The sequence below is a fragment of the Myotis yumanensis genome, unplaced genomic scaffold (genome assembly GCF_028538775.1).
Source record: "Myotis yumanensis isolate MYYU_CA2020_CCGP unplaced genomic scaffold, mMyoYum1.0.hap1 SCAF_10, whole genome shotgun sequence".
Lineage (NCBI taxonomy): Eukaryota > Metazoa > Chordata > Mammalia > Chiroptera > Vespertilionidae > Myotis > Myotis yumanensis.
Window position 1 is genome coordinate 28,640,916 of NW_027223761.1, and position 26,263 is coordinate 28,667,178.

At 46.0% G+C, this 26,263-nt stretch overlaps 1 protein-coding gene across 4 annotated transcripts in view; it reads right to left on the reverse strand.

Moving 5' to 3' along the window:
• Positions 1 to 26,263, reverse strand: part of NAV2 (neuron navigator 2) — a 366,387-nt gene that overhangs the window by 18,128 nt on the left and 321,996 nt on the right. For 3 of the 4 annotated variants that reach the window (XM_070428165.1, XM_070428164.1, XM_070428167.1), the window contains 11 exons: positions 23,097 to 23,149; positions 20,295 to 20,318; positions 20,106 to 20,180; positions 15,239 to 15,322; positions 14,518 to 14,629; positions 13,109 to 13,254; positions 10,244 to 10,416; positions 5,009 to 5,162; positions 3,860 to 4,022; positions 3,036 to 3,136; positions 759 to 854 (listed from right to left, as the gene is read on the reverse strand). In XM_070428165.1, coding sequence (XP_070284266.1) covers positions 759 to 854; positions 3,036 to 3,136; positions 3,860 to 4,022; positions 5,009 to 5,162; positions 10,244 to 10,416; positions 13,109 to 13,254; positions 14,518 to 14,629; positions 15,239 to 15,322; positions 20,106 to 20,180; positions 20,295 to 20,318; positions 23,097 to 23,149 — 1,181 coding nt within the window. The remainder of the gene's footprint in view (positions 1 to 758; positions 855 to 3,035; positions 3,137 to 3,859; positions 4,023 to 5,008; positions 5,163 to 10,243; positions 10,417 to 13,108; positions 13,255 to 14,517; positions 14,630 to 15,238; positions 15,323 to 20,105; positions 20,181 to 20,294; positions 20,319 to 23,096; positions 23,150 to 26,263) is intronic. The other variant, XM_070428168.1, reaches the window with a different exon arrangement.

Sequence of the window (26,263 nt, forward strand, 5' to 3'; positions counted from 1 at the left end):
AATCGGGGTGATGTAAGGAAAGTGCTTGGTAGGGTCTTAGGCACAGAAAACGTGGGTCATTAGTACTTCCCAGGGGACATGACTAATGAACACTTATGGCTGTTGACTTACTTCAGGACAATAGAAAGAAGTGTGCTGAAAGCTTCCTTCAAACCACATTGAATTTCAAGACTCACTTCAGTACTCTTTTGCTCATTTCTCCTGTGGTAAAACCCACTCCAATGATGTGATTGGAATAAATACAAAATAACTGTGCCAACATCCTTGACACTGGCCATTGACCAGATGTCAATGTCCCGTGTAGCACTAATCACAGAATGAAGTGTTGGCAAGGACATGGGCAAGTCGATCAAATCGCCGGAAATAAAGAATGGAAATCTGATGTTTTAGCCACAGCCAATGAACACACACTCCAAAGCAGATGCAATTGGATGAGTCTAAGGTGAAGGTAGATTTGGACATAAGAAGCTCCCTGTTAGGGGTTCAAACAATTGCTCACTGCTGAAGAAATGACCCTCTGGCTCACCAGTGACGGCCAAGGGCCGTTGGAACAGTCTGGCAGGTCAGCAGTCTATACTTACCATCTTCCTTTTGATCATTTGAATGCCAGGGGACAAGTCCCAGCAACATAAGGATGTGGGAGAGGGGACAGGCCTGAGAAATGGCCGGGTTCAGGACATGAACCATCCTTCCCTCCCTAAGCCCAGGCCCCACTTCAGGCAGACTGCCATAGCCGTCTGTCTCCTTGAAACACTTACTTTGAACAGCCGTCTAACCACCCCATCGAGCACATCCCACTTCGTCTTGCCACTCACTCCAATGCAGCCAATAAGAAAGATGTGTGGCCTGGAATCCTAAGGGTAAGAAAATGTATGCAGGTGAAAAACAGGTGGACCTTTTCTGACACGGGTTAGCAAGGACCCAGACTGTCCCAGAGCTCCACCAAAGGTCCGAGAGGGGAATACCAGTCCTATTTGTTTTAACATCAGGTATAATTTAGACTGAATGCAATAGTCTTAACACCTTCCCCTGCTCTATTGCTAAAAATGCAATCTGTGGGGGCAGGAAGGGAGGCTCTCCTTACTTGAATCTAGAACGTTCTACTGAATGCAAACCTTGTCCAGTATGCAGGTCACATCCCTTGCTTGGCATGCTCTCCCCTCTCCTGTCTGCCATTTTTCCTTTTCCAAACATTGATGATAAACTCACCTCTTCCAGGAAGCTTTCAATGATTGATTTACCAGGCTCAGAGCTCACATTACTTTAATGATTCTGTATACAACTTACATAATGGCATAGTCTGTATTGTTTATTTTTAGGTATTTCTGTCTCATTTGTAAATTAAGTTTGTTGTCTTGCTAGCTCTTAAACTCCCTCAGGATAGACTATGTTTCTGTTTTTTCTTTTTTTGTTTCTTAAATAATGTGCATTGCTTTTCTTTAAATTAAAAGTGAAAACATACTCAATTGAGAAAGCTTTAATAAAACTCTGGGAAATTACAGAAAAACAATCTCTGCCCACAGGGCTCTGCATAGTGGAGGCTAAGTAATTATATTGATTACAAAGAAGCTAATTGAACATTCCATTCTGTTGGGTTTAAAAATATCTGACATGCTCATAAGGATGTAGAATTAGGTGAGTGGCAGGGGCAGGGACGGGTGTATCTGGCAGTTAAGCACAATCAGCAGAGAACAGAGCACCAGTCTGCAGCGAGATGACCTGGCCCCATCGCTTGCTTTGTAACCTTCAGTAAGTGATGCTTGGGCCTCAGGATTCGCAATTATAAAATGGAGCTAATTACAGCTGGTCAACCAACCTCATCTGGCTTCTGCACTGATCCAGAGCCATACAATTTTTTAAAGTGACTCACAAACTTTTAAAAACATAAAATCTATCTGTTCATGCTGGTAATCACTAGAATACAACACATTCGCAGCTATCACCTGCATGTATGCTAAGAATGAACCCCTCCTTGGCAGTCCATCACTCCACCAGCGAGGCTCTGAAACTGGAGTTCGCTATTGGAGCTTTCTGGGCTGAAATGATGTGAGAGCCGCTGGCGGTCCTCAAATTCCCTGAGACTAGAGAGCCAGCACCAAGTGGAACCCCTGGCTAAGGCAGGTCTGGATGCAGACGCTTTTCTTGGGTGGGAACTACAGGTTCCCCAGCTCTCAGAGACTACAAGGGACACGTTGGCTGGAATGCTAAGAACTAACAAACAAAAAAACGGAAGGGGACTTAGTGACTCATGCAGCCTCGGCCCACTTATCTGTGAGATGGTCATTCACAGCATGACTTGGATTTAGTCAATGGGTGCTTTACGATATCTCCCCTTCTTTTTCAGCCGAAGCCCAAGTTGAAATGGGCTGTGGAACGAGGGGGAAAAGAGCTATCTGTTCAGAGACCTTCTTTGGGGTCTCTGCCTCACTGTCACAGGCCTGTGAACGATTAGTCTGGCTAAACACCAACGTTGATGTTCAAACCCCACTTCTACCCCAAAATAGTATCTGCTGGGACATGGCCTCCTGAGACTCTGGAAGAGAACGAAAGTACTCAGAAAACTCAGATTCCACATCCCCAGCCTTGGTGAGTCAGGACGTCCCACCCTTCACTCTCAGCCACCTGTGTGCTCCCTGCACTCGCCCCCTGTGTCCCTGGATGTCTACTCCACTGCATAAACCTGGTGCTCTCAGTCAGCTTACTTCTGTGCTAAGTGTGCTTAGCGGCCTTTGCCCTGCTTTGAAGACATATTACATCCAGAAAAGCCATTGCTGAGTGATGTTAGTGTTTAGTGAGTTGTGTGAAAGTGAAGGTGGGACCACTCTTTATTAGACTTTCCAAACGAGAGAGGGCAGGGCTATTCTCTCACTTCAATTGTGTCAATATGCTGCTGGGATTCTGGTTAGTTAAGGAAAGCATTAGTGTTTCCAAATCCCCTTAGGTGCTGAGGTCATAGGGTTTGATGAAGAAATCGCTAAGCTAGGTAGTGCTATCTGGGGAAAGGCAGGCAGAGCGGGGAAAGGGATCCAACTAACCTCCTTCCACTTCATTTCCTCCTGAAAGCTGACAACTATCTTAACATGCCTGCCTCCTTCCTTCCGAGCCGAGCATTCACCAGTGTCATCCAGCAACATGTCTGCGAATGGAAAACATCAACAGCCTTAGGCACATGGGGCAGCAAAGCCGGCCTCCCGACACCCCCCGCTGCCTGTCGGCACAGCAGCGGGACAAACCAGGTGTCGGGGTGTGGGGGATGTAGGGGTGGTGAGGAGGGGAGGGGGCGCAATGAGAATGCAACCACAGAAACCAACGGTGGACCAACCAAGGAATCAGCGGGCTGACGATGTACCTTGCCAAATGGAAGTGCGAGGGAGATTCAACCAAAAGAGCAACAGCAGCGTCATGGATAAGAAATCAAAGCGTCAGCCTCCGTATGCTTACAGAGAAAACCCAGACCATGTTCAATAATTACTGCACCAGCCTGGAATCCAGCCCGCAGGCCGGAAGATCACAGACCAAGCCATGCCCCAAGTGGGCGCTGCTGCCGTGGGGTTTGTATGCAGCGTTCAACTTGCAGGTCAGCCTCTTAAAATGGATCAAACAGAAGTCAGCATGGTGGGCGGGGGGGAGCCAAGCTCATGGCTTGGAGCACTTGAGGTGCCGGAGCAAAGCATGACAGCAGTCTAACGGCTGGGCTCATGTTGGTAGCAGACGCACGCCTAGACACACACACACCCCGAGTGCACACACGCCTGCTGCCTCCCCATTTGATCTGTTGAGCTGCTTATCTTGGGGCTCTGGATTAGAGACCGGGTGCCAGCTGCAGGCCTGTCCTGCCCCAGCCCTGTGACCCACTCACCCAGGCTGGTTGACTCAGTGAGGTTCAGGCTGTGCTGGGAGAGGCCCATGGACTGCCTCGGGGAGGCCGAGAGGGACACCTGGGAGGGCGCCCGGCTGCAGCCGCTGCCTTGAGACTCTGACTTTAGCCGGTCATTCTCAGCTTTCAGCTTCTCTATTTCACTCTGCAAAGAGTAAAAGAGCTCATTTACTGGGTGGAGAGAATGCGAGCAAGCCTTTTCTGGAGGAGGGGTTTGGAAGTCCCCTGCAGGGATTCAGTGGGTAGCCCAGCCCAGGCAGAGTCAGTTACACCATCAGAGGGATTCACAGTGTTTGCTGCCTTTGCTGCATACACAGACCTGTGGGCAAGGCAGGGTCCATCCTTTCAGAGAGCTGGCCTTTGAAAGGCTTCAGAAATGTTCCCCAAAGTCTGAGTGGTAAGTGAAAAGGAGTCGTATCTAAGTTTGAGCAATTCTGGGTTTGACAGATTTGCTCTCCGGGGTGGCGGTGTGTGTGTGTCCCATTTAGAAGAACCCGCAGAGATCTTTCATTCTATGAATATTTATAAAGAACCTATTATGTGCTAAGCATTCCCAGAAAAAGGGATGCAAAAAAGAATAGCTCAGAAGACACAAACGCCTTCAACTTGCGGCAGAAGATGAGAGGGTTGTAAGAACAGACCTACAGGACCTGGAAAGGTTTTGCAGAGGAAGAGGCCTCAGGCTGAGCCTTAAGGGAAGGGTCCGTGTGATTGTGCAGAAAGATATCCCAGTGGAGGGACACCATAAGACAGAACTTCTTGGCATGCAAAGGGGGCAGAGACTGGCTCTCTCTGGCTGGTGAGAAGAGTCTGAAGAGTTGAGTTGGTGATGGTGAGTGGGGGGTTGAGAGTGACAAGATCCTGTAGAAGGCCTTGAAGGCCAGGTGAAGGAGACTGCGACTCACCCAGGAGGCAACAGCAGAGCCACTGGAAGTCTCACACAAAGGAGGGATAGGGTTCTCTGATATTTTTTAGCAATCTGTGGGAGGAACTGACTGTAAAGAGAAAGAGACTAAAAGAGCAGAGGGCTGCCACCAGATTCTGATGTGTCCTTGGGGTGTGGCAGGAAGCAGGCACCTGCCAATCCTTCCCAGATAGCCTTGGGTTCTGTCAGTGCTCCTGGGTGCTCACCTGCATCCTGTTCATGGCCTCCCGGAGTTGGTCGAGCTGGTGTGCAGAGCTGAGGGCTTCAAGGCGGATGTCCGTCAGTTTCATCTCTTTGTCTCTCAGCTCATTCCGGAGCTGCATGACCGTCTCCGCCTCACTATCCATGCACTCCGAAATGCTAGGGAAAGAGGGATGTTACTGACAAAGGTGCCCTGAGTTCACCTCCTTCCTGGCCTCCACTGACCCCTGGCCCATGCCCGTAACCAGCGGCCCAATGCTTCCTGGAGATTACAATACCAAAAGCCCCTGAAATTCACAGATTTTATGGCTTCTCTACATTCTTATCTTTGTGGAGCTCTGGCAATCAGAACGGTTTTGTGTGTTTCTTTTAGCAAAATTCCAATAATCTAAGGATAAACAGAGCCAGCAAAGGGGAGTAGTAACCTTGTGAGTTTGACTCCCCACCCCTGCCAATATGTACACAGCTGGGCCCCTATAATGACACCACATGGCCCTTGAGATCTAAACCCACTCAGAGAAACGAGGTCAACTGTCTGTTTTAAAGATTAGATACTCCAGGGTCAGGCAGCTGAGGGGTGATTTTTATTTGCCATAAAAAGGAAGAAACAGAAAGATACTGGTGGATGGAGTTAGTTCTTTTAGCCACTAAAACCCACCCCCCTATGTGTCTAGAGAGCAACATTCTTTCATTCCCCTCCCCCCAATGCTGCTTAACAAGCTCCTGGCAAGGAAGAGCAGCATCTCAGGTGGTTAGAGAGCAGAGAGGACCATGTGACATGGAAGTCAAAGCTGTATCTGAAACGTATGCAGCAGTGTGGCTGTCTTTCCCAGCTACACCCCCTTCAAGGGAGGTGGGACCCTGTGGAGTCCCTCTTTCTTAAAAGGTGGTCCTTCTAGGCTGGGCTCCTTATTTGATTTAGTTAAGTTTGCTCTTCAAATACCCGGCAAGTCATCCCAAAGTGGAAGATCATAAAAGTCAGGAGGAATTGTAATGCTAGAAAAGATGGTTCTATTAAAAACAAGCTCTGTTGATTTCAAAGATCAGAGGGTTAGGAGTGAGGGGCGATCCAGAATAGAAAGCTTTGACTTTTTTGGACAGAAGAAGAAAAACAAAACAAAACAAACAAAAAAACCCAACAAAACCAAACAACCCCAAGTTCATACAGTTACAAAGCTGAAGCTGATTATCTCTGAAAGGCATGGGGAACATGTGGTCTCTGCAGAAACAATCCCGCAGCCCGTCCATAAAACACAGGGATGGGATCTGGGGCCAAGCAAAACCTGACCTGTAAGAGTGGTTGAGGGTGTGGAAATGCTAATTGCCAAAGAAAAACCATTTATAATCGTTAAAGAGATATAACTGTACTTCGGGGGAAGAAAGGCTAGGAGGAAAATTAACACCTGAACAGCCAAATCTTTTTGTTACTGGTTTCTTGGCCTGACCCTGAACTATTTTGATTGGAGAGATACAAAGAGAGTAAAACCACCTCCCATTTTTAAGCGTTGTCAGCAGCCAAGGAAACTTCTCCGCTTCTAAATCTACTGAAACCTCCAAAGAACTCCTGAAAATGTTATAATTATTCCCTACGAGAGACTCAAGGCCAACAGATTTGGGACTAATGGGACTAGAGAGACAAAATATCTTTAGAATTCAGACCATCGCTTCCCACCTAAGCTCTGTGCTGTGAATAGCTGGCGTTTGTAAGTAAGACTTAACTATAGTCATGCTTTTTTTTTCTTTTGGTTTGGGAGTTTTGCAGGGGGAACTATAGTTTTCGATGCAAATGGAGTATAAAGTCTGAACTCAACTCCACTGCGACACTGGTCTCAGCCAGACCATGCACAGATTTCGAAGGCTCCCATTCACGGCAGAGAGCAGTCGGCCTTGGTTCACGCTGGGTCAGTCTGGTCCGCCTGTACCCACAGCCAGGCACTCTGCTCCAGTCTCCTCCACATGGTCTGTACCTTTTCCCTAGAAAGCTGTCCCAGCAAGAGACACAGTCATTCCTCAGCACCCACCCGACTCTGTGGAATACAGAGCCTGGGTAACTGCGGAGCTCGGCCAACGATTCTGCAAAGGGCAGCGAACCAAAGTGAAGGTCTGCACAAGGCCCTCCCATGCTCCCTCCACACGGGCCAGTTCTCAGAAACACACACTGCAAGGCCACACGGAGCGATGGCCTACAACACAGAGACGATGGTGAAAACAAGGTCTGCAGCAGCTCCGAGAGTGGCCCCTGTCCCTACTGCTCGAGGCGGAGCCCTGCCGCCTCGGTTCCTTCTCACACTAGCGCCGTGGGGTCACTCCCTGCACTCAGCAGGCACTCAGTACAAGTTTGTTCACTTCAGGAACCACTTCCTGAAGCTACCAGATGTATATCTTTTCCACACATTGTTCCAGCACATTCCGCTGTCTTGTCCGGAAGGCAGGCTGTTGGCATGCCTAATTTTAAACGCCTCGAGTGTGGGAAACTGCCTTCCCACAGCGCCATTCCTGTCGCCCACGGGGTAGGGCCTTTGCTGAGTGCTGACTCCTCCGCGTTTGGTTTCTTCTTTGAACCCCCAGTCATGTCTAGATTTGCACATTCTTACAAACCCTTCAAGGTTGGAGAAAGCATTTGCTCTCTGCCTTTGGAAAAGTAAACAAAACAAACAAACCTCTCCTTGTGCATGGATGCTGTGGGGTGTCCGAAAGCGCTGGAGGGCTGAGTCTGCCCCGCCCAATCCCTGTGGGAAAGTGGTTTGGAGCGCGAGTTCTCCAGATGGTCTGGGGGCCCTGCATGGCCGAGGGCATCATCGCCACTCTCCTTCATCTTATTGGCCGCCCAGCAGCACCGGACCCAGTTAGTGCTCCTGCTTCCAAACAGCTTCTTCTCTCTGCTCCTGGGTTTCCTCCCACCTCACTGGCTGCTCTACTTTCTCTTCTTCGAATGTCAGTGACCCAGAGCTCAGCCCTTGTCCTGCTCTTCTCCGTCTCCATTCAACCCCTTGGAGAATCCCTCCAGTTTCCCAGCTTTCAACACCAGCGATGAGCCTACATCTCCTGAGTCTATACCTCCACGAACTCTCGGCTGGTTGACATCTCCAGGTGACTGTCTCCTGGGCATCTCAAACATCTCCATGTGCTTCCAACTCCTCTTCCAGAATATATCCTAAATCCACCCAGGACTCCCACCAGCATCAGTCACGCATTCATTCCACCTAATATTTGAATGTCTGCAAAACCAACCATGGAGCTTAGCCTGTAGATTTTTGGGTGGTGGTGGAGGGATGGTGGGGGACAAAGCAAGATAACCAAGAAGAATGTACATAACAGGTTGGTGATATTTGCAATGGTAATAAATGAAATGGGAGCAGGGAGAGGGGATGGTGGCGGGGGTGTTGTTTTTTGCAAGGTGCATAGGCAAGGCCTTATGATAACACTGAGCAGACACCTGCAGGAAAGGAGTCTCTTGGGGAAAAGTGCACCAGCAGAGGGCACAGCAAAGGCATAGGCTAGCGGTGGGTAGAGTGACTGGAGAGTTCACAGGAGAGGAAGTGGATGAGGGGGAGTGCACTCTCAGCCTCTTATGAGATCTCCCTTCCTCCACTCTTGCCCCCTATATATTCCTTATTCACAAAGCAGAGACTGATCTTTGCAAAACACTATTTCAGATCTCACGTTCTTGCTTAAAACTCTCCAACATCTACCCATCATATGAAATCAGATGCAAACTTCAAAGCCTCACATGCAAGAGGCCCCACCTACCTCTGTGGCCTTGGTTCCCTGCCCATCATGTGGCAGCCACGCTCGCCATCCCCCTGTTTTTCAGACCCCCAGGCCTGTTTCCACCATAGGCTCCTTGTGTCTGACTTGGCCCCCACAAGAATCCCGTGAGGTAGATGTAACGAATCCCGTTTTCACCAATGAAGAAACTAAGGTGTCTCACTCCAGCTCAGTGGCCATTCGAGGCACTGTCTCATCTTGTGGACAACTGTCCTTGCAGACGACCTGAGCTTCATTCAATTCTTTCTCTCCTGACCAGGTCTCTAACAAAAGTCAGCCCCAAGGGGCAGGGGCATCTTTCTCACTGCTGCAGGAAGCCAGCTGGGCCACCTTCTAAGGGGATACCTGGGTCTCCCACCTGGCTCTGTCCCATGCCATTCCTGACCTGTTCTTGCCCTTAGCATCTGGGCCTATGCTTTTAGATGGGGCACAGGATGTTTTTAGATGGACTATGACCAGTGAGTGCTCAGTGGAAATCATGGGAGGCTGGCTGGGCGAGAGCAGATGACTGGTCCCTTCTATGTAACCAGTCACCAAGTGGAACAGTGCCTAAACCAGTGATGGAGAACCTTTTGAGCTCGGCGTGTCAGCATTTTGAAAAACCCTAACTTAACTCTGGTGCCGTGTCACATAGAGAAATTTTTTTGATATTTGCAACCATAGTAAAACAAAGACTTATATTTTTGATATTTATTTTACATATTTAAATGCCATTTAACAAAGAAAAATCAACCAAAAAAATGAGTTCGCCTGTCACCTCTGACACGCGTGTCATAGGTTCGCCATCACTGGCCTAAACCAAGGCCGAGCGAGCAAACACGTGTCTCACTTAACAGAACCAGCTGTTTTCCCAAAGAGCTCTGAACAAATGCACTCATTTTAAATTTATGAGGGGAGTTCAGGGTGATGAGTCATTTTACAAAATAGAGATCTTTGGTAAAGAGAACTGCCACTGAACCTCTCCATTTTTTTAAACTTCCAATTTCTGAGTGCTGACCTCTGAGAGTCAACAACAAATTATGATCCAAGAAGAAAAGGGTAATCACGCTAAGCCTTGTCACCCTAAAGAACCAGAACTTCAGCTAACACTGCCAATGCTTATAACAATTTCCTCATCACAGCAAGATGGTTGTAGCTCTTGTGAATCCATTTATCTTGTTCAATCCTTAGAGTGAGTAGACAACTATTACTCCAATTTGATAAAGAAATGGAAACAAAGTGATATTAAACAGCTCACCCAAGGCCAACCTACTAATTATCCACAGTGATGTGACCACCAGAACAAAAACCTGTTTCTTTTCTCTTTCAATCTCTCCAGTCTTAAATCACTGAAGGGACATGCATAGTCCTATGAAGGCAAGACATCAAGGATCCCAAGGAGCAGAGGTATCACAGCAAGTCTCCCAGTCACTCCTATTTGAGAAGGTTCCTAAGGGCCAAAGACATCATCTGACTCCGACGGACAGACTTACAGGGAGTTGGAGTGGGAGGTCCTGAGCAGTGGCGTGGAACCCGAGGAGCCGTTGTGCGGTAACTTTGGTGAGGAAGGCAAAGAAGAGTCCGTCATCTCCTCGATGTCTGAATGAGAGGACGCCGACTTGGGGGACTTCTTCTTCCCGAACGCTTGCTTGAAGGAGCTGCGTAACTGAATAGACAAGACCGTCAGCCTGGCAAGGGCCGCGGCCAACACTCAGGCCTATGCAAAATGGGGACATGCAGACCAAAGAGCAATTAGTTCTCCCACGTTTTCCTCCCACTATGAAAAAGGTTCCCAACAGCTCTCTCCAATCAGTGCATTAGGGGAAGAAGAGTTATCTGGTGTGGACAGCTCGAAGGACTGGCCCTGTGGGTAACATTCCATGCCTACTCTCAGGTCAAGACTAGATGCCAACAGCAAGACAGAGCCTGGCTCAGCAAGTGATGTCGGGAGGATGAGGTTACACAGCAACGAAGCAGGATGCTCAGACATGGTGACGGATGCAGATGAGGTTAGTCATATCAATGGATGGGTTAGCTTGGTATCTGATATTAACAGTCTTGCTTACCTCATTGACCTGCCAGAGAAAATGCAAGCAAAAATGGGGAAGGGGAAGGAAAAAAGACAATTTTTAACAGAGAAAGCCAGTGACAGGGAAAGCTTTGGACTTTTCAGACACGACATGGCTAATTATAAACACCACACACAGAGGAGGTTTCCAGTAAGATCACAAATCTTTCAAAGCATAAGGGGCACCTTCCTCCATTATGCAAGGAAAAGGATAGCCAGTCTGGAAGTCCCTACAATCCGAGTTCTTCCAGCTTCTCTGTCTGGTTGAAATGACTGCCTCCACCTTCTTGTGCTGATCGTTTTGTCTCTCATCAGTCATCTCTCTAACGCCTTAATTTTTCTGGGGGGCATGTCTTTTCTTTTCCCTCAGCAACAAAGGGTAGTTATACTACTGCACTGGCCCCAACATGGCTGTATATCTCTCTGATATATGTACTTAGGAGCTCCTGCTGTCCTTATATATACATGAGATAACATAATAATAAGCAGGGAATTAGACATCCCACTGTGTTACTAAAAATGGATATTTTAAAGATATTTATTAACCATATTGGAAAAAAGAAGCTGGCATATCACAAATTCTCCAAACCATGAGGTGGATCTGAGAATTCTAATGGGAACATAAGGAATTAAAGTGCAATGTTTTCTCTGAGAGTCATGGTAAGCATGTAATTTTCAAGGCCCCAAAATAAGATCTTTTAAAAGGTAATCTCCTTTTCAGAAAGTCCCCTTTCCTCCTGAAAACATAGTCTGGGGGCTTTCTTGGCCATTGAGAAATTCAGAAATGGGCCATTCTGAAACAATTAACGGAATTTTTCTTCCATTAATGTTTCATCTATAACAAACTATATGTCCAGCTTGGGGGCGAATTGACATCCCATTCCCCTCTTATTCTTACTTCTGGTCATATTTCCAGAGAGTAGTTATGGAAGCAGAAGGATTTGGCACATAAGCCATCAACCTAAACCTTTGCCTCTACCTCTGGTGAAATGCCAGGTGGAAGAGGAGATGACAAAATTTAGACAGAGTTAAGCTTGGGGATTATCTGAGGATGCAAATTATCCATCCTCCTCAATTGCAATGATAACCAAGAGTAATAACTTTTAAAGCAAAATAAATAAGTTTTATTTCTTAAACTGAAGAAAATGAGTAGTCACGATTTTTCATAGAAAAGAATCCTCTCTCACCACTTTGATAATCAAATCAGACCATATTTCTCAACAGCATATTGGAAACAGCAACATGAATTACTTCTATTTGTTTAGCTCTAGCAAATGAGTTGACTAAAAGCCATTAGTAACTTTAAAAAAAATTCCATCAGAATGATGAGAGGGTCACACTAAACCAGCCTTTTAGCTGCAGCACAAGTCATCAGTAACCAAAGTGATTAAATCTTTAACTACTCTATTCCTAGACCTCGCCAACCATCCAAGATGACACAAAATGAGTGAGAAGTGTATGGAGTGAATGAGGACACCAAAGCTACTGTGAAAACACGATGCTGTCAGCATGGACAGATGGGGCCCTCTGAGGACTGGCCAACGTCAGGTCAACTTGGGCTGAAGACAGGGAGCAGCGAGTGTCCATTGGAACTCTGCTGCCTCAAAAGCAGAACTAAAGACTTAGTTGGGAGAGAGGAGTGGGACTTCCCTAGGAGAATGGGATAAACTGTTCAAGATGCCTCTGTACAGACAGTCAAGGAGCTCATTGGGATCGTGGAAACACGGAGAATCACTGCATGGGGACTCTTCTATTATATTTGACATTTTGAGGTATAAACCCCAAGATCAGAATGATTCACTTACTGCCTAACATCACCGTTATGCAACTTTCACTTACAGGCCATCGTCAAAATTTCTCAAAGAGAAGGATGGTTTAAGGCTACCATGGGCAATTATGTAAATAAATAGATAAGGATTATGATTAACAATGGATAATTAGGGATAACACTCCAAAAAATACTTTGGAACTAAGAAACCACTTAAGAATAAATTTGCGCTAGTACCTGCAGGTTTCTGGCCAACACGTGATGAGGAAGAAATGACACATATGAAATGAGAGGTGAGTACTTCACATAAAGTCTCATGAACACAGAAAGACTACAAGGTGGTGGTGATTTCGTAAATCCTAGTGTTTGGCTGAGCACAACACTGATTTCAGCAGAAACCTATCCACAAACCACTCCTTTGGATCTACTCCCAAAGGTCTTTGTTCTGAAGTTAAGAGCAAGCCTGGGTTCTGAGACTGGCTCTGATAGTCAGTGCATGAGAGTCTTTGGATGTACACTCACCCAATTCTTTCTCTTCTTTTTCTTTGAATCGCTTTCTATGTTGCTGCCCACGCTGGAGTGGCTGGTGGCGCTATTGATGCTGGACACGCTGTCGGAGGAGTGCTGCCTGCGGATGCGGAGGTCTGCAGACTGGGAGGTACCATTTCCTGCAGACCCAAGGTGGGATATCAGCAGCTGCTGCCTCGAGTCCATTCCTTTGTCCCAGGGAATAATCTCACACTGAAATCCACACACCTGAGGACCACTAGGTGATTCCTGTTAGACATCACCTTCTTTTCCTCATGGATAGTATTAAGGCCCTTGAGCAGGTAGGTGCTATACCATTTGGTCAATTGAATGGGGGCATACGCTCTCTCCACTTTACATAAATATGGGGAGGCTCAGAGAGAATCCCCCCAACACCAGCTCTATTAAGCTTTAGACCGGCACGGAAATGAGTTTGTGAATTGCAGCGGTAGTCACCTATGTTTTTAGCGCTCCTCTGCTCACTGCACTAGCCTCCTTTCCTCTCAGGGACCTTCCATATGCTATTCCCTCTTCCTGGAGTGCTCTTTTCCCTCCACTCTGCCTGGCCAGCCCCTCCTAACCTTCCCATATTTACTCTACCATCAAGTTCTCAGGAAGCCTGATGTCTGAAACACCAGTGGTACCAGGAATACCATTGCCTGAAGTGTCAGTGATTCCAAAATAAAGTCTGCAGACAGTTTTCCTCATGAGCACAGAACTACACCTGCAGCCTGGTTTTTAAGAGCACCGTTTCAGAGTCAGACAGACGGGTCTAGTCCCACTTCTGCTTCTAACTACTCCAGGATCACCTCTCGCCTCTGAAACAGTGTTCCCATCAGCACCATATGGAGAGGACCAGGGTAGCACCCATAAGGGTTGTGGAAAGAAAATGAGATCATTCATTACATAACTGAAGCACTGAGCACAACGCTCAGAACACAGTGAGTGGTCCATAAATGTTCGCTATCACTATGACTTCTCCTATTACTGTTAATGCCATTACTGCAGGAGGGAACTCATCCTCACGTCCACATTGCCCTCCAACTAGGAGACACACAGACAAAGCAATTCACTCAGAAATATTTTACTGGACAAACATGAGATGAACTCATTTCAGGTTGTCCTACATCAGTATGGAAACATCAAAGCATTAGTGAAGGTAAGGGCTATGAAATATTGTGACACTTTGCCAACAGAAATACATTTTCTCCCATTTTTGAGATACATCAGAGAAGAGGACGAGATGGAACAGCTACCTCCCCAGAGGGCAAAAGTCATCTGATGAAGTATCTGCCTCCCAGGACCTGTCCACGGACAGGACACCTAGCCTCGGGTAGGGAGCTGCATCGCTCACTGTCAGGGGAGGGCTCCTAGGGGCAGGCAGGCAGTGTTTCTGTTCCTACCTTTGCAGTTGAGCTCCGGGGTGTTAATTACTCCATTAATGGCAGCCTGGGCAGCTGCATTCTGTTTCTTTAGCAACTCAATGGTTTTTCTTAACTCATTCAGTTCTGAATCCTGAGGAGTAGAGAAAAAAATACTGGTTGTTCTAAAATTACTCTCTGTAGCCCTAGCTGGTTTGGCCCAGTGGATAGAATGTCGGCCTGCAGACTGAAGGGTCCCGGGTTCGATTCCAGTCAAGGGCACATGCCTGGGTTGTGGGCTCGATCCCCAGTGGGGTGTATGCAGGAGGCAGCCGATCAATAATTCTCTCTCTTCATTGATGTTTCTATCTCTTTCTCCCCTCCCTTCCTCTCTGGAATCAATAAAAAAATATATTAAAAAATCCTTCACTGTATAGAGTTCAACTGAAGTGCAAGTTTCAACAGAGGGTGATAGGGAATACGGGAGTTCTAAAAAAACCTTTATCTCAAACAGGAGGTTGGGCCAGTTTTCAGTGTAGGTATCTGAGCCATGAAACCAGCAGGAATAGGACCATGACAATCTGTTCCTGATACATGTACCACCTCTCCATCTAGGTCGTATTTTCACTCAACATGACTACTCTTTAACAATTCAAGAAGTACACTAAAATCTATACAATTATCTGGAATGAAAGAGAATACTATTTTTAGGTGTGTTGTTAACTCCAAGGAGGGAGGGGAAAAAGCATCCTTTCTGCTTTACCTTCTGCTCAGCCGTCATGGTCAAACTCTGAAGCCTGATTGTCATGTTTCCAAGACTCTGTTCAAAGGCTGCCACGAGGTGAGCCTGGAGGGAGAGACACAACCCTGTTACATTACCTTATAAGGTGAGCGTGCCTAAACAGTGCCAGCCTGACAGACTGAAACCCTCAGAGGGCCACATGCGTTATCCCCTGCCCAATTCTTCAGCCTATAGAGCCCCACTGCCCAGTACCCTTTGGGATACAGTTATTCTAGCTTTTGTGCCTCAAACGCCTCATGGTTCTTCCCACCTCAGGGCCTTTATCCATGCTTTGCCCTCTGCCTGGGATGCTCTACCCGCAGCTGCCTCCCCGGCTAACTAAGTTTTGCATATCCTTCTCAAGAGATCTCAGCTCATGCTGTCATGACACCTCCGATGGGGTTGGTTCCCTCAGACTCCACCTCAAAAGCACAATGGACTGTCGTATCACAGTCAAAAATACACATGCTCTTGTGACTGCTGCTTCACGTCTCTACACAGCAGGACAACCTTCTGTTCATCAAACACCAAGCTCACCGCAGAGGCTCACACTGAGCATGTTTGTAGGATGAATGGACAAAGTGGTTGGCATATTTTGCCTGTTATAATCCTGGTTAATAAAAAGCCACTGAAAGGCCCATCTGCTACCTCCTTAGTTAGAGAGCCCTTCCCCTGCTCCCCCAGAGAATTATGCCCTTCTTCTGCGCTCCCCTGCACTCTTATATACCTCAGTTAGAGGAATATAATGGCATCAGTTGCATCATTATTTTCTATATTACTAAGACATTCTTAAAAATGCTACCAATTATAATTAAAATATGCATCCAATTTTCAAAGATGTTGAAATGTTAAAAAAAAAAAAAAAAGTGTATGTTAGAAATGAGAAATGTGATGTTTTCCTATCTTCCCCCTTCTCCGAAACCCTCTTCAAGGGGAAGATGCGACTTTGTGTTCCAACACCAAACCTTCTTCCTTTTTCCACAGAGCAGCAGGTGATATATTGATTGATTGACTGAGGATCCTGATAATATTGTTAAAACCAAGAATAAAGAATGGACAAGTCATGTAATTCTATTGGCCTCAGTTTATTCATCCATAAAATGGGAGCTATATTTTCTTCCCAGTGTTATTATGAGCATTAAATGAAACAATGTAAATGAAAATGGTCTATAAACTATTAAGGAAGTGTGAAAGACAGGAATGAATGGATACTGGGGATCGAGAAAGGAAGAGGCCTGGGAATGAGAAAATGACAAAAAGTGCTATAAGAACATAGGAATAGGGAGATCAAGAAAGGGTCCTCGGAGAGGGGTGGGTGGACACACAGAGGGTTACAAGAGGAATGAGGAGGATACTTAAGAGTCTTGGGAGAAGTTAAGACTTGATCATGTTGGAAAATTCTAGAAGAAAAGATGGGTGATGCACACAGTGAAGAGTAAGAGCTGGATACAACTTTGTGGGGGAGGAGTCATTGCCCTGGGCTGGGAGGAGGGCCTGTGGACACTGGAATTTAAGGAGGAGAGATTTGAGGAGTGAGTCAGAGGCCTTTATCACCAGACCTCATCAAGCGAAAACCATGGTGGAAGATAAGATCGTCTCTAAGATCACCGCTGAGTCTTTTTTCCAACAGCTATAGGGTCTGGCAGGGAGCAGGGCTACTGGTAATAGCAATGGTAGGTGGACTAGCCAGTTTCTTTCTGATTACATGCTCTTTCTCTTAAAAACCAAGAAAATGCCTTTGCATTTTAAAATAAAGAGATCTACTTTAGTTTGCCTTGGAGAGTGTGGCAAAACCAAAGCCAATTTAATTTAAGACAGTCACATAGTGGATGAAGGAAGCAGGCCAGGACATGGATGTACTAGTAAAAAGAAAATGAGTGTGATCCATGCATTTCAAAAGAATGGCAAGGTCACATTTAAATGACTGGATTTCCATTTATTTCAAAACTTTGTTTGATTGCCACCCATATTCTATTCATGGGCATTTATATCTTCTATCCAATAAAAACCAAAACCTGACCCCATGAAGACTGCCAGTGAGAAAGTGTTTCTGCAAAGCTCAGGAAGAAACTGCATTTGCTCTGAAGAACCAGAGGACTGTGTTTTGCTGGGGAACGGAAGGACCGACTTTGTGTCATGAACGCAACTATGAAAATACGGGCTGAGGTTGTTGTGAGCCTGGTTCAGAGCCACAACGGCCTTCTCATCCAGCACCGTCTCACATTCCCAGGAAAACAAACACAAGTGGTATAAAAACACCCGAGAAGGTGGCTCTGAGTAGTTTGTCCTAGAAAAACAAACACAGCTTGGCCTGTGGGAGAGATGGCAGACAATAAAACACCCTGGTGGTGTGTGGTAAGGCTAAATATTTACTTTAAAACAATACTGGATTCAATGGCCTTGCGAGGAGCAACACACACTTTTAGAATAATAGTAATGTCAGGGCTCTCACGCTGACTCCTCTGAAACAGAGAACAGGGTCCCAGTGGCCCAAAGCAAGGTCCTGTGGAGCATGAGGTCATTGGAAGAGTGAACCCAAGTTCATTATAAGTAAACTAGAGGCCTGGTGCACTAATTCGTACATGGGTGGGGTCCGGCCAGCCCCACCCCCGATCAGGGTAGGGGTGGGGATCGGGGGTGGGGCCGGCCAGGGGGAAGGGCCCTGGGTGGTTGGTGGGCCGGCCCTGTCCCCTGGTCGAACTCCCAGTTGAGGGGACAATTTGCATATTACCCTTTTATTATATAGGATTACTATTTTTTGATGAGTAAGGGTCAATAATTGACAGCTGTAATTCTTACCTAAGGGAGTAGTTCTGAACTTAGGAGGGGGGCTGCTGTTAAATCTCACATATTTGGATTATACCAGGAGATCCTGGTTTACTGGGTTGGAGGTTGGTTCTGGATTCAAATGGTGACCCACATAGAGTCCACCCTCAGAAAAAGACCTCTGCTGTTTTTCTGATCTAAGCCTCAAAACCCAGATCTCACATCAATTTCCGAAGTTCTTTTGAAAGCATTACTCATGGTGGATGATGTAAAAAAGATAAAGAAGGATTACAAAACACACAATGGCTTAGTACGTTAGGGTTTTGAAAGAAAATTGAAGATTTCTAGAAATGTAAGAGAGCTAAAAAAAAAAAAAAAAAAAAGAGCATGAGTGACCACAATCACCAAATACTGAGCTTGTAATCAAGGCCCAGCACTGTGTGAGGCACCACATGCAGACTTTAAAGAGAAATAGTTTCCTTGAGCAGCCTCAGGCTCGAGCCAGGAATTACCTGGGCTAAAACTCCAGCTAAATATTAATTCCAGCCGAACCGGTTTGGCTCAGTGGATAGTGAAAGGTCCCAGGTTCGATTCCGGTCAAGGGCATGTACCTTGGTTGTGGGCACATCCCCAGTAGGGGGTGTGCAGGAGGCAGCTGATCGATGCTTCTCTCTCATCGATGTTTCTAACTCTCTATCCCTCTCCCTTCCTCTCTGTAAAAAATCAATAAAATATATTAAAAAAAATAAATAAATATTAATTCCGGGTACTGACTCAGTTTCTTGGTCCAAGGAAGACAACCTTTTGAAACTACTTTTTACTTAACGGCATGCCATGGGGTCATGCAGGTTGCTTTGACCGGCGCATATACATGTATTTGTGGTCTCAGGCTGGGCTGTGCATTCCTGGGTAGGAAGCCTGGCCCCAGCGGCATCGCAGTACCTTCCAAACCTCAGGCTCTGCCTTCTGAGCTTCAGCCCTGCAGCAGGAATCCTGTACAGACTGGTCTGATGGGGTAGGAGATCTCTGTGTCTACTCTAACTCCCATAATTCTATAACCCCATACAGGGAAGTTTTCTAGGAGCAAACCTGACCACCTCATAGCTCTGCTTAGAACTCACTGAGAAGGCTCCACTAACAGCTGAGAGCCTTTGTGATGTGCCCTGACCATTGCCTTTCATTGATGCCTCCGTCCTTCCCTCCTTTTCCTCTCCTCCACCTGCCTCTTCCCCCTATCCAAGCCATAGATTCTAATTACACAAAACAACTTATATAATCTCCAAATGCACCAAGATCTTTCACCTTGGGCTTTTGCACAAATTATTCTTTCAGCATAATGGTTAGTATGCTGTCCTCCCCATGCACCCTCCCCTATACAGTATCCATCAGATGTCACCTCCTCCAGGAAGCCTTCCCGGATCTCCTCCTACCCCACAGAGAATGCGTTAGGTGCTTCTCCCACATATTCCCACAACCTTTTCTCTTTATCTCAATCATAACACTTATCATGTCATAGCAAAATTGTTTTGTCTTTCTGCTGTACCAGACAAAGAACACTGAGATGACAGTGACTTGCTTGCTTTGCTGTTGAACCCACAATGCCTGGGGCATAGTTGGCACTTAAACAATTGCTGAATTGAATGCCGGTTGGCAGTGCCCCCTGAACACGTAATTGTGTATATTATAATTACAGAGCAGTCAGCTATTTACTTGGGAGCCTTAGATCCCTCCACCTTTTTTTCCTTAGATGAGAATTTTCAGAAAGAGGAAGGGAAGAAAAATGAACATTTCTGACCACTTAATATATCCCAGGTACGGGTCACATGACAACCCTGAGAGGTATTATCATCACCCATCATTCAGAACAGCAAATACAAGCTCAGAGGGTAAAGAATTTTCCCAAAGCACAGAGCCTGCAAGTGTCAGCGCCGACATTCACACCCATGATGCTAAAACCTGTGTCCTATTTATTACACCACACTGGTTCCATGGTGCTCCGGGGCAGGAGGCCTTGAGGTAATGCTCAGAAAGGGGCAGGGGCCACCTCCCCTCCCGATGGCTGCTGCCCTGTGTCTATACTCACATTTGCTGTCAGCTGGGTGGTCAAAGCTGAAACCTTTTCCTGGGAGGCATCCAGCTCCCGCCGCAGTTTGCGAATCTAAAGGTGACAAGGGACAGGGTTACTTGCTTTGGGAGTCCATTTCCAGGTTGAGCTGGGTAAGATAATTGATGGCAGTGAAAGTGGGAATCCAACCAGCAAACTGTTCCTTACCTCTGACTGGCATTTTTCTTCTGGCTGTAAAGAAAACACAGGGAGATTAGAGGATCAAATCTAATCGGAGGAACAAAGCTGCGCAGTCCAGCCTGCGGGGACCGCATTTGGATGCGCCCAGCAGTCTGGGGTATTTTTGTGGCTAGACTGGTTCGATTAATTTGACTATCTGAAAAGGTCAAAAACAAACGGCGTATTATTTTAAGAAATTACGAAGAACTGGAACACCCCCATTGTTGTGAGGAGCCCCTGTCCCCATGTGGAGACAGTGACAGGGTCGGGGGCTCAGGACAGGGTGTGGTGAGAAGGGGATGAGCCAGGGCAGGGTTTGCCAGATTTAGCAAATAAAATATCGGACAACCAGTTAAATTCTATTACTATTATTATTAATTTTTTTTTTTTTAGTTTAAGTATACCTCATGTAATATTGGGACATACTTATACTAAAAAATTGTTTGTTGTTCACCTGAATTTCAAATTTAACTGGGTGCTCTGTATTTTACCTGGCAAACCCCACCTGGGAGTAGGGAGGCCTGCATGTAACTTAACTCTGCCCCAGTTCATCCTCCCTCTCATCTCCCCAGGACACTGCAGACAGGAAGACACCTAGAGTTAAGGGAGGCCAGGAGCCCCTGCCAGCCAGCCTGAGGACATCCCAGATTATAAGGATAAATGTGACCTTCACCTTCCTGCGGCCCCACCTCGAGTTCCCCAGTTACCTATGACCCTGAGGAGTAAAGGTGAAGCCTGTGGGTCCTCTTACTGGCAGAACCTTCCATGCTGGGCCCCGTGACTGAGGTGACACGGCTGTGCCAGTGGGAGAACAAAACGACCTCCCTCCTCCAGCCGGGGGACCCCACTGCAGGTGGAACCTTTCTTTCCCTCCCCCTGGGTTCCCAAGGGGCTCACAAAAGAAGCTCCCTTACCCCTTCCTGCCCTTCTCACCACTCCCACTCACACGTCTCCAGGGGGAAGCAGGGACTTGGAAGCCAGGCAGGGAGTGAAAATCACTAAGGATCCTATTTTGTCCTTGGGTCCTCCCTGTATGTCCTAATCCAAATTTATTAGTGATAAACCCATTATTTTTTCAAAAACAGCATCTGACTCTGGTGCCTACTTCTCTATTTAGAATACAAATGGGAGGATTCATTAGACCCCAAAGACCCCACACCCATCAGCTGGGGCAGGTTCCTGTCGGTCTCCCTTCACTCCCTGCTCCCCACTGCCCTTGCCCTTGACCCTGCCCAAGAGCTCCCGCCCTCCCGGCTGGCTCCTACAACAGCAACTAATTTTTAGGCACCAAACTGTCTAATCCTTACAGTAACTCCATAAAGTAGGTTAGTTTGTATTCCCTCTTGATTTCCTATATGTACCAGGCACTGTTTAAGAGCCTAGGTAACAGCTGTGAGTGAACATGACCAAGTCCCCTACCTCATGTTACTTACATTCTGGTACTAATAACTAGCATTTACGCATTAGTGCCACATGTCAGCAACTGTTCCAAGCACTTTACATTCAATATTCATTTAACCCTCATAGCAACCCTTGGAGTAGGTAATAATACTATCACCTCCTGTTTGGCAGATGAGGAAAATTAGGCACAAAGAGGTTAAATAATCTACCCATGATCACAGCTGGTAAGTGGTAGAGCTGGGATTGGACCCAAGAGTTTCATAGTAGAACAAAGACTTAGTGTTTGCACTGCCTGGCAGTTGGAAGGCCATCCCTAGGCTTTCCTAGTAGATGATGGCTTAAACAACCCTTCCCAACGTTACTACATAGAAAGCTTTTAAATTGAAAGCCAGGACTCTGTGGTGACACTTCAGACAAGACGATCAGCTGAAGAAAGAGGTACTTTGGAGTTGGAGGGGTGAGGTGGGTAGGAGCAGAAGAGAGTATCTCTAGTTCCTTCGAATCAAACCATGTCAACAACCACATAAGTCTTTGCTTGCCATAGGCCTAAGAAAGAACAGTCAGGCCGTGGTCTCTTTAATTTGATTCTGAGATGGCCTTTTACTTACAAGGGGCTATATATAGTTTGTCTTGCTCTGTAGCCCAGAAATCTAGCATTACCAAACATAGAATTATTAAACAAACAAACAAACAAAAGCCAGCACATTTGGCCTCCACAGAATTAAGGGCTAAAGAATTGTCAATTCTCAATTAAGAAAATATTTTTTTCCCTATAGGAATTCCCAAATATGTATGTGCATGGCTATAAAAAGTAAGCACCACAGAACAGAACCAATCTAGTACCATATTTGATTACATTTGGCTTCGGTCACTAACACTCTCATTGATGATGAACAGGTATGAGTGTTTACTCTGTGCTCTGTGCATTGTATTTATTGCTGTACATGCATTTTCTTATTTTATGGAAGCCTATTTTTTGAACACCTATTGGGCACCAGGAATAAAAACAGAAAAATTTCTTGTCCTCAAGGAATTTATATCGTAGCAAAATATAATCTTCAGAACAGTTAATCCTCATTACAACTCTAGAAAGTAGGGACAGTTCTTCTTTCTATTTTACAGATAAAGAAACTGAGGCAGGTGGATTAATACACTCGTCACCACGCACAGCACAATGCCACTAACAAAGCAGCCGATTCCTGATTTATTGATTGGTACGTTATAGTCAATAGCGGTTTGTGAGTTTCAAATCTTGTTCCCTAATTAATTGGTTCCCTTATAATGGAAATACTCTCTCCAGGAAAAATGCTGATATTTTATCCTTAACATATTTGATAAAGGAACCCCAGCTCGTATGATCATAGCTACACAGCATGGATTTATACTCACTGTTGAATAAATGGACGATGTGCTGGAAACCAAGGAGAGCGAGGATCCATGAACTATTTTTAAAAAAAGAAAAGAAAAGGTGAATTACGTAGCTGGCTGCTAAGAAACCAAAAAAGGGGGGAGGGAAGGAGAAACTGAGCATTATAGGGCACTACCAGGCTCAGAGCAACTTGATCTCACCTTGACCCGACCTTTCCTGGTTTGGCTATAGGTCAGTGTCAAATAAAGAATATTTTTTTAGGAAACTCAGTCAATTATCTGTTACCACATTTTTTTCTACAACCTTCTAAATACTTTTACCCCCTGACTATCAAAATAATACATGATTACTTAATGAAAATTTTCAAGGACAGAGAAGTGCTAAAAAACAAATCCACTAGAGTAACCAGCATGGTTCATAATTCTATTAGCCAGGGGCAACCTGTTACGATTCCTTTCTTTTTCTCATGTATTCATTTAGGGTTGAGATTGTGGTGCTTGTGTAGTTTATACCCTGCTAGCACCTGCCACTTGTATTTGCAGAAGAGGAGCTGATTATGGCCATAGTGAAACCATTCTAGAAGAATACTTGCTTACAAAAATATGTCTAGAAAACACAACCCAGTGAAATATAGATTCTGTGTTCGATTTCTATCATGTCTACCCAGGGACAAGCAAGTGGTGTCATCTTTTCCATTTCTGACTGGCACTTTTTGACGTAGGACCATCCCCATACCTTCTTAGTACCCTGCCTGCCCTAAGCCACGGGGAGACATCCTAGTAGCCGCTTTCATGACATTTTAAAGCCTGGTCTTTTCTAGGACAAGGCATTCTGGCTGACTTCTCTGGTGGGAAACCAGATTCTTTAATGAGATTTTCTTGGTACTCTCTCCACAACTTGTTTGAAAGAGAGAACTAGGCATGTGGCGACATCTCGGACCTTTTCATTGGGGGAAGCTTTCCTGGCCACGGTGGAATGCCTCTGCCACCCAGCGCCATCGCCTTCGGTCTGAGAGTGGGAGGCTCGGGAGTAACGTTCCACGTGTGCTCAGCGGCTTTCACGTACCACCCAAGGATTGAACTCAACTTGAACCAGCAGGTGCAGAAGCCACCTGCCCACAAGATACCTGAGGAATAGCTCAGTGTGTACTCAGATGCCTCCTCTAAGTGGTTCGGACACTGAGTCCTGCACGTGGCTCTCAGCATGCCTGGGAGAGTGCTTGGCCTCCTCAGAGGCTCTGCCCATACCTTCCCTTTGTTCAGGATGTACCTCATTTCTATCTGTCCAAACCTTCAGGATCAGCGCAAACCCCTTCTCCATGAAGACTTTCCTTATTGCTCTGCCACCTGGATGGGCCCTCTCCTTCTGAACCCACAATGCTCTGGGCTTGCCCTACCTGCCCCCTTCTCTCTTAGCAGGTGCCTTCACACTGAGGTTGCCCCTGCACCACCACTCACAGCCACCTTCCTTAGAGTTCTAGATCTTTGCCTCTGTTCTCCCTCCATCCAGGACTCATCTGACTCATACCCCATAAAAAATCAGTTAAGGTGTTAATGGCCAATAATGGCTTTCAGCCTTAATATGTCCACACATTAACAGAAGTTTCTCATGTCCCAACCTAGGGACCTAATTGTTCCAGAGGGTAACCTACTTCAGCCCCACGACACAAGCAGCAGCAGCAGCAGCAGCAGCGGGAGATTATACTGGAGGCCATGCTGGGGGCAGAGATGCAGGTAACATAACCCTTTAATCACACCTTTCAGTCACACTGCCCCGCCAGACACCTGCTCCAGAAGCCTGCACAGGGCTGCTGAATGGCCTCTGGCTGCTGGAAAATGGAAGTTTTCCTCTTATATTTCTCTAACTCATGGACTCGCTGACAGCCTGCAGCCATATCTCCATGGAAGCTGGGGCCACAGGCAGAGAAGAGCGCATCTGGCAGGGTTCGGGCGGAGGTACTTACTTTCCTCTGTAATTAACCCCTCTCACTTGGTCAGAAGCAACAGCAAAGCTGTGGTCGAGAGAAAGACTTTTGCCTTCCAGAGTCAACCACAAACTGAATGTGGCCGCCCTGGACCACTGCAGCTGGCCCTCCTCTAAGTGAACTGAGCCAACAAGTCGGAGCCCACATTGTGCGGCTTGGATACTCTGGGACAAAAGGCCTGTGAAAGTCACAAAGCTGAAAAGGCAAAAGCAGGCCATGCATTTCCTCTCTCAACTTGTACCGCCAACATTTTAAAGTTACAAGGAATCTCAGGTCATCTCTGCCATTGTGCAATCTGAAACTGAGAGAGACTGTCAACTGCTCAAGGGCACACAGCATTCAGGGACAGGATCTGCTTGCATTGCCCTTAAGTGACCTGTTGTTTCTTTCCACTCCAAAGACATCCATTTTCAAAATGCCTCCCGCCTCTCCCTAAAGGTATGCTATTAAAGTTGACTTTATATGTGCACAATGCGTCGGATGGAAATGAATTTACCTGAAATAACTTTGAAAGACTGTATGTGGACCATACCTATATCTAATCCACAGGGTTATCATACCCACTTCCTTCCAAATGAATGATGGTTAGTAAATCCCACAAAATCATTGCACAAGTGCTTGTGCTAATTCTTCCTAAATTTCTTTCCTGCTTTCTGGCGTGTGATATACCTACTGACACTCTTACAATGAGGTTCTAAAGTGAGATGTGAATTTTTTTCCAACTGTTTCTGCAACACTGTTAAAAACTCAAAAGAGGGGAAAAAAGTCTCTCCCCAGTGGAATTAAAAACGTAATTGCACTCAGGTGGAATCTAAAAATAAAAATAAATGAATAAACAAAAGAAAAAACATAGATATAGAGAACAAACTGATGGTTGCCAGGGGAAAGGGAGGTTGGAGGGCTTAAGGGGTTAAGATGTACTAGTACAAATTGGCAACGGGATGTGACCTACAACATGGGGAATATAGTCAATAATATTGTAATTGGGGGGGACACTTTGTAAGTTATATAAATGTCTAACCACTATGTGGTACACCTGAAACTAATATTTTAAATGCCAAAAAATTAAAAATAAATTCTAAAAAAGAGATATAAAGAAAAAAACACCATCTAATTGTACAAGTCTTATTTTGTTGTTGTTTTTTAACTGTGGAAGAGATAAAATCAATCTGATGCCAAATTTCCCCAAAGACAAAAGTGCTA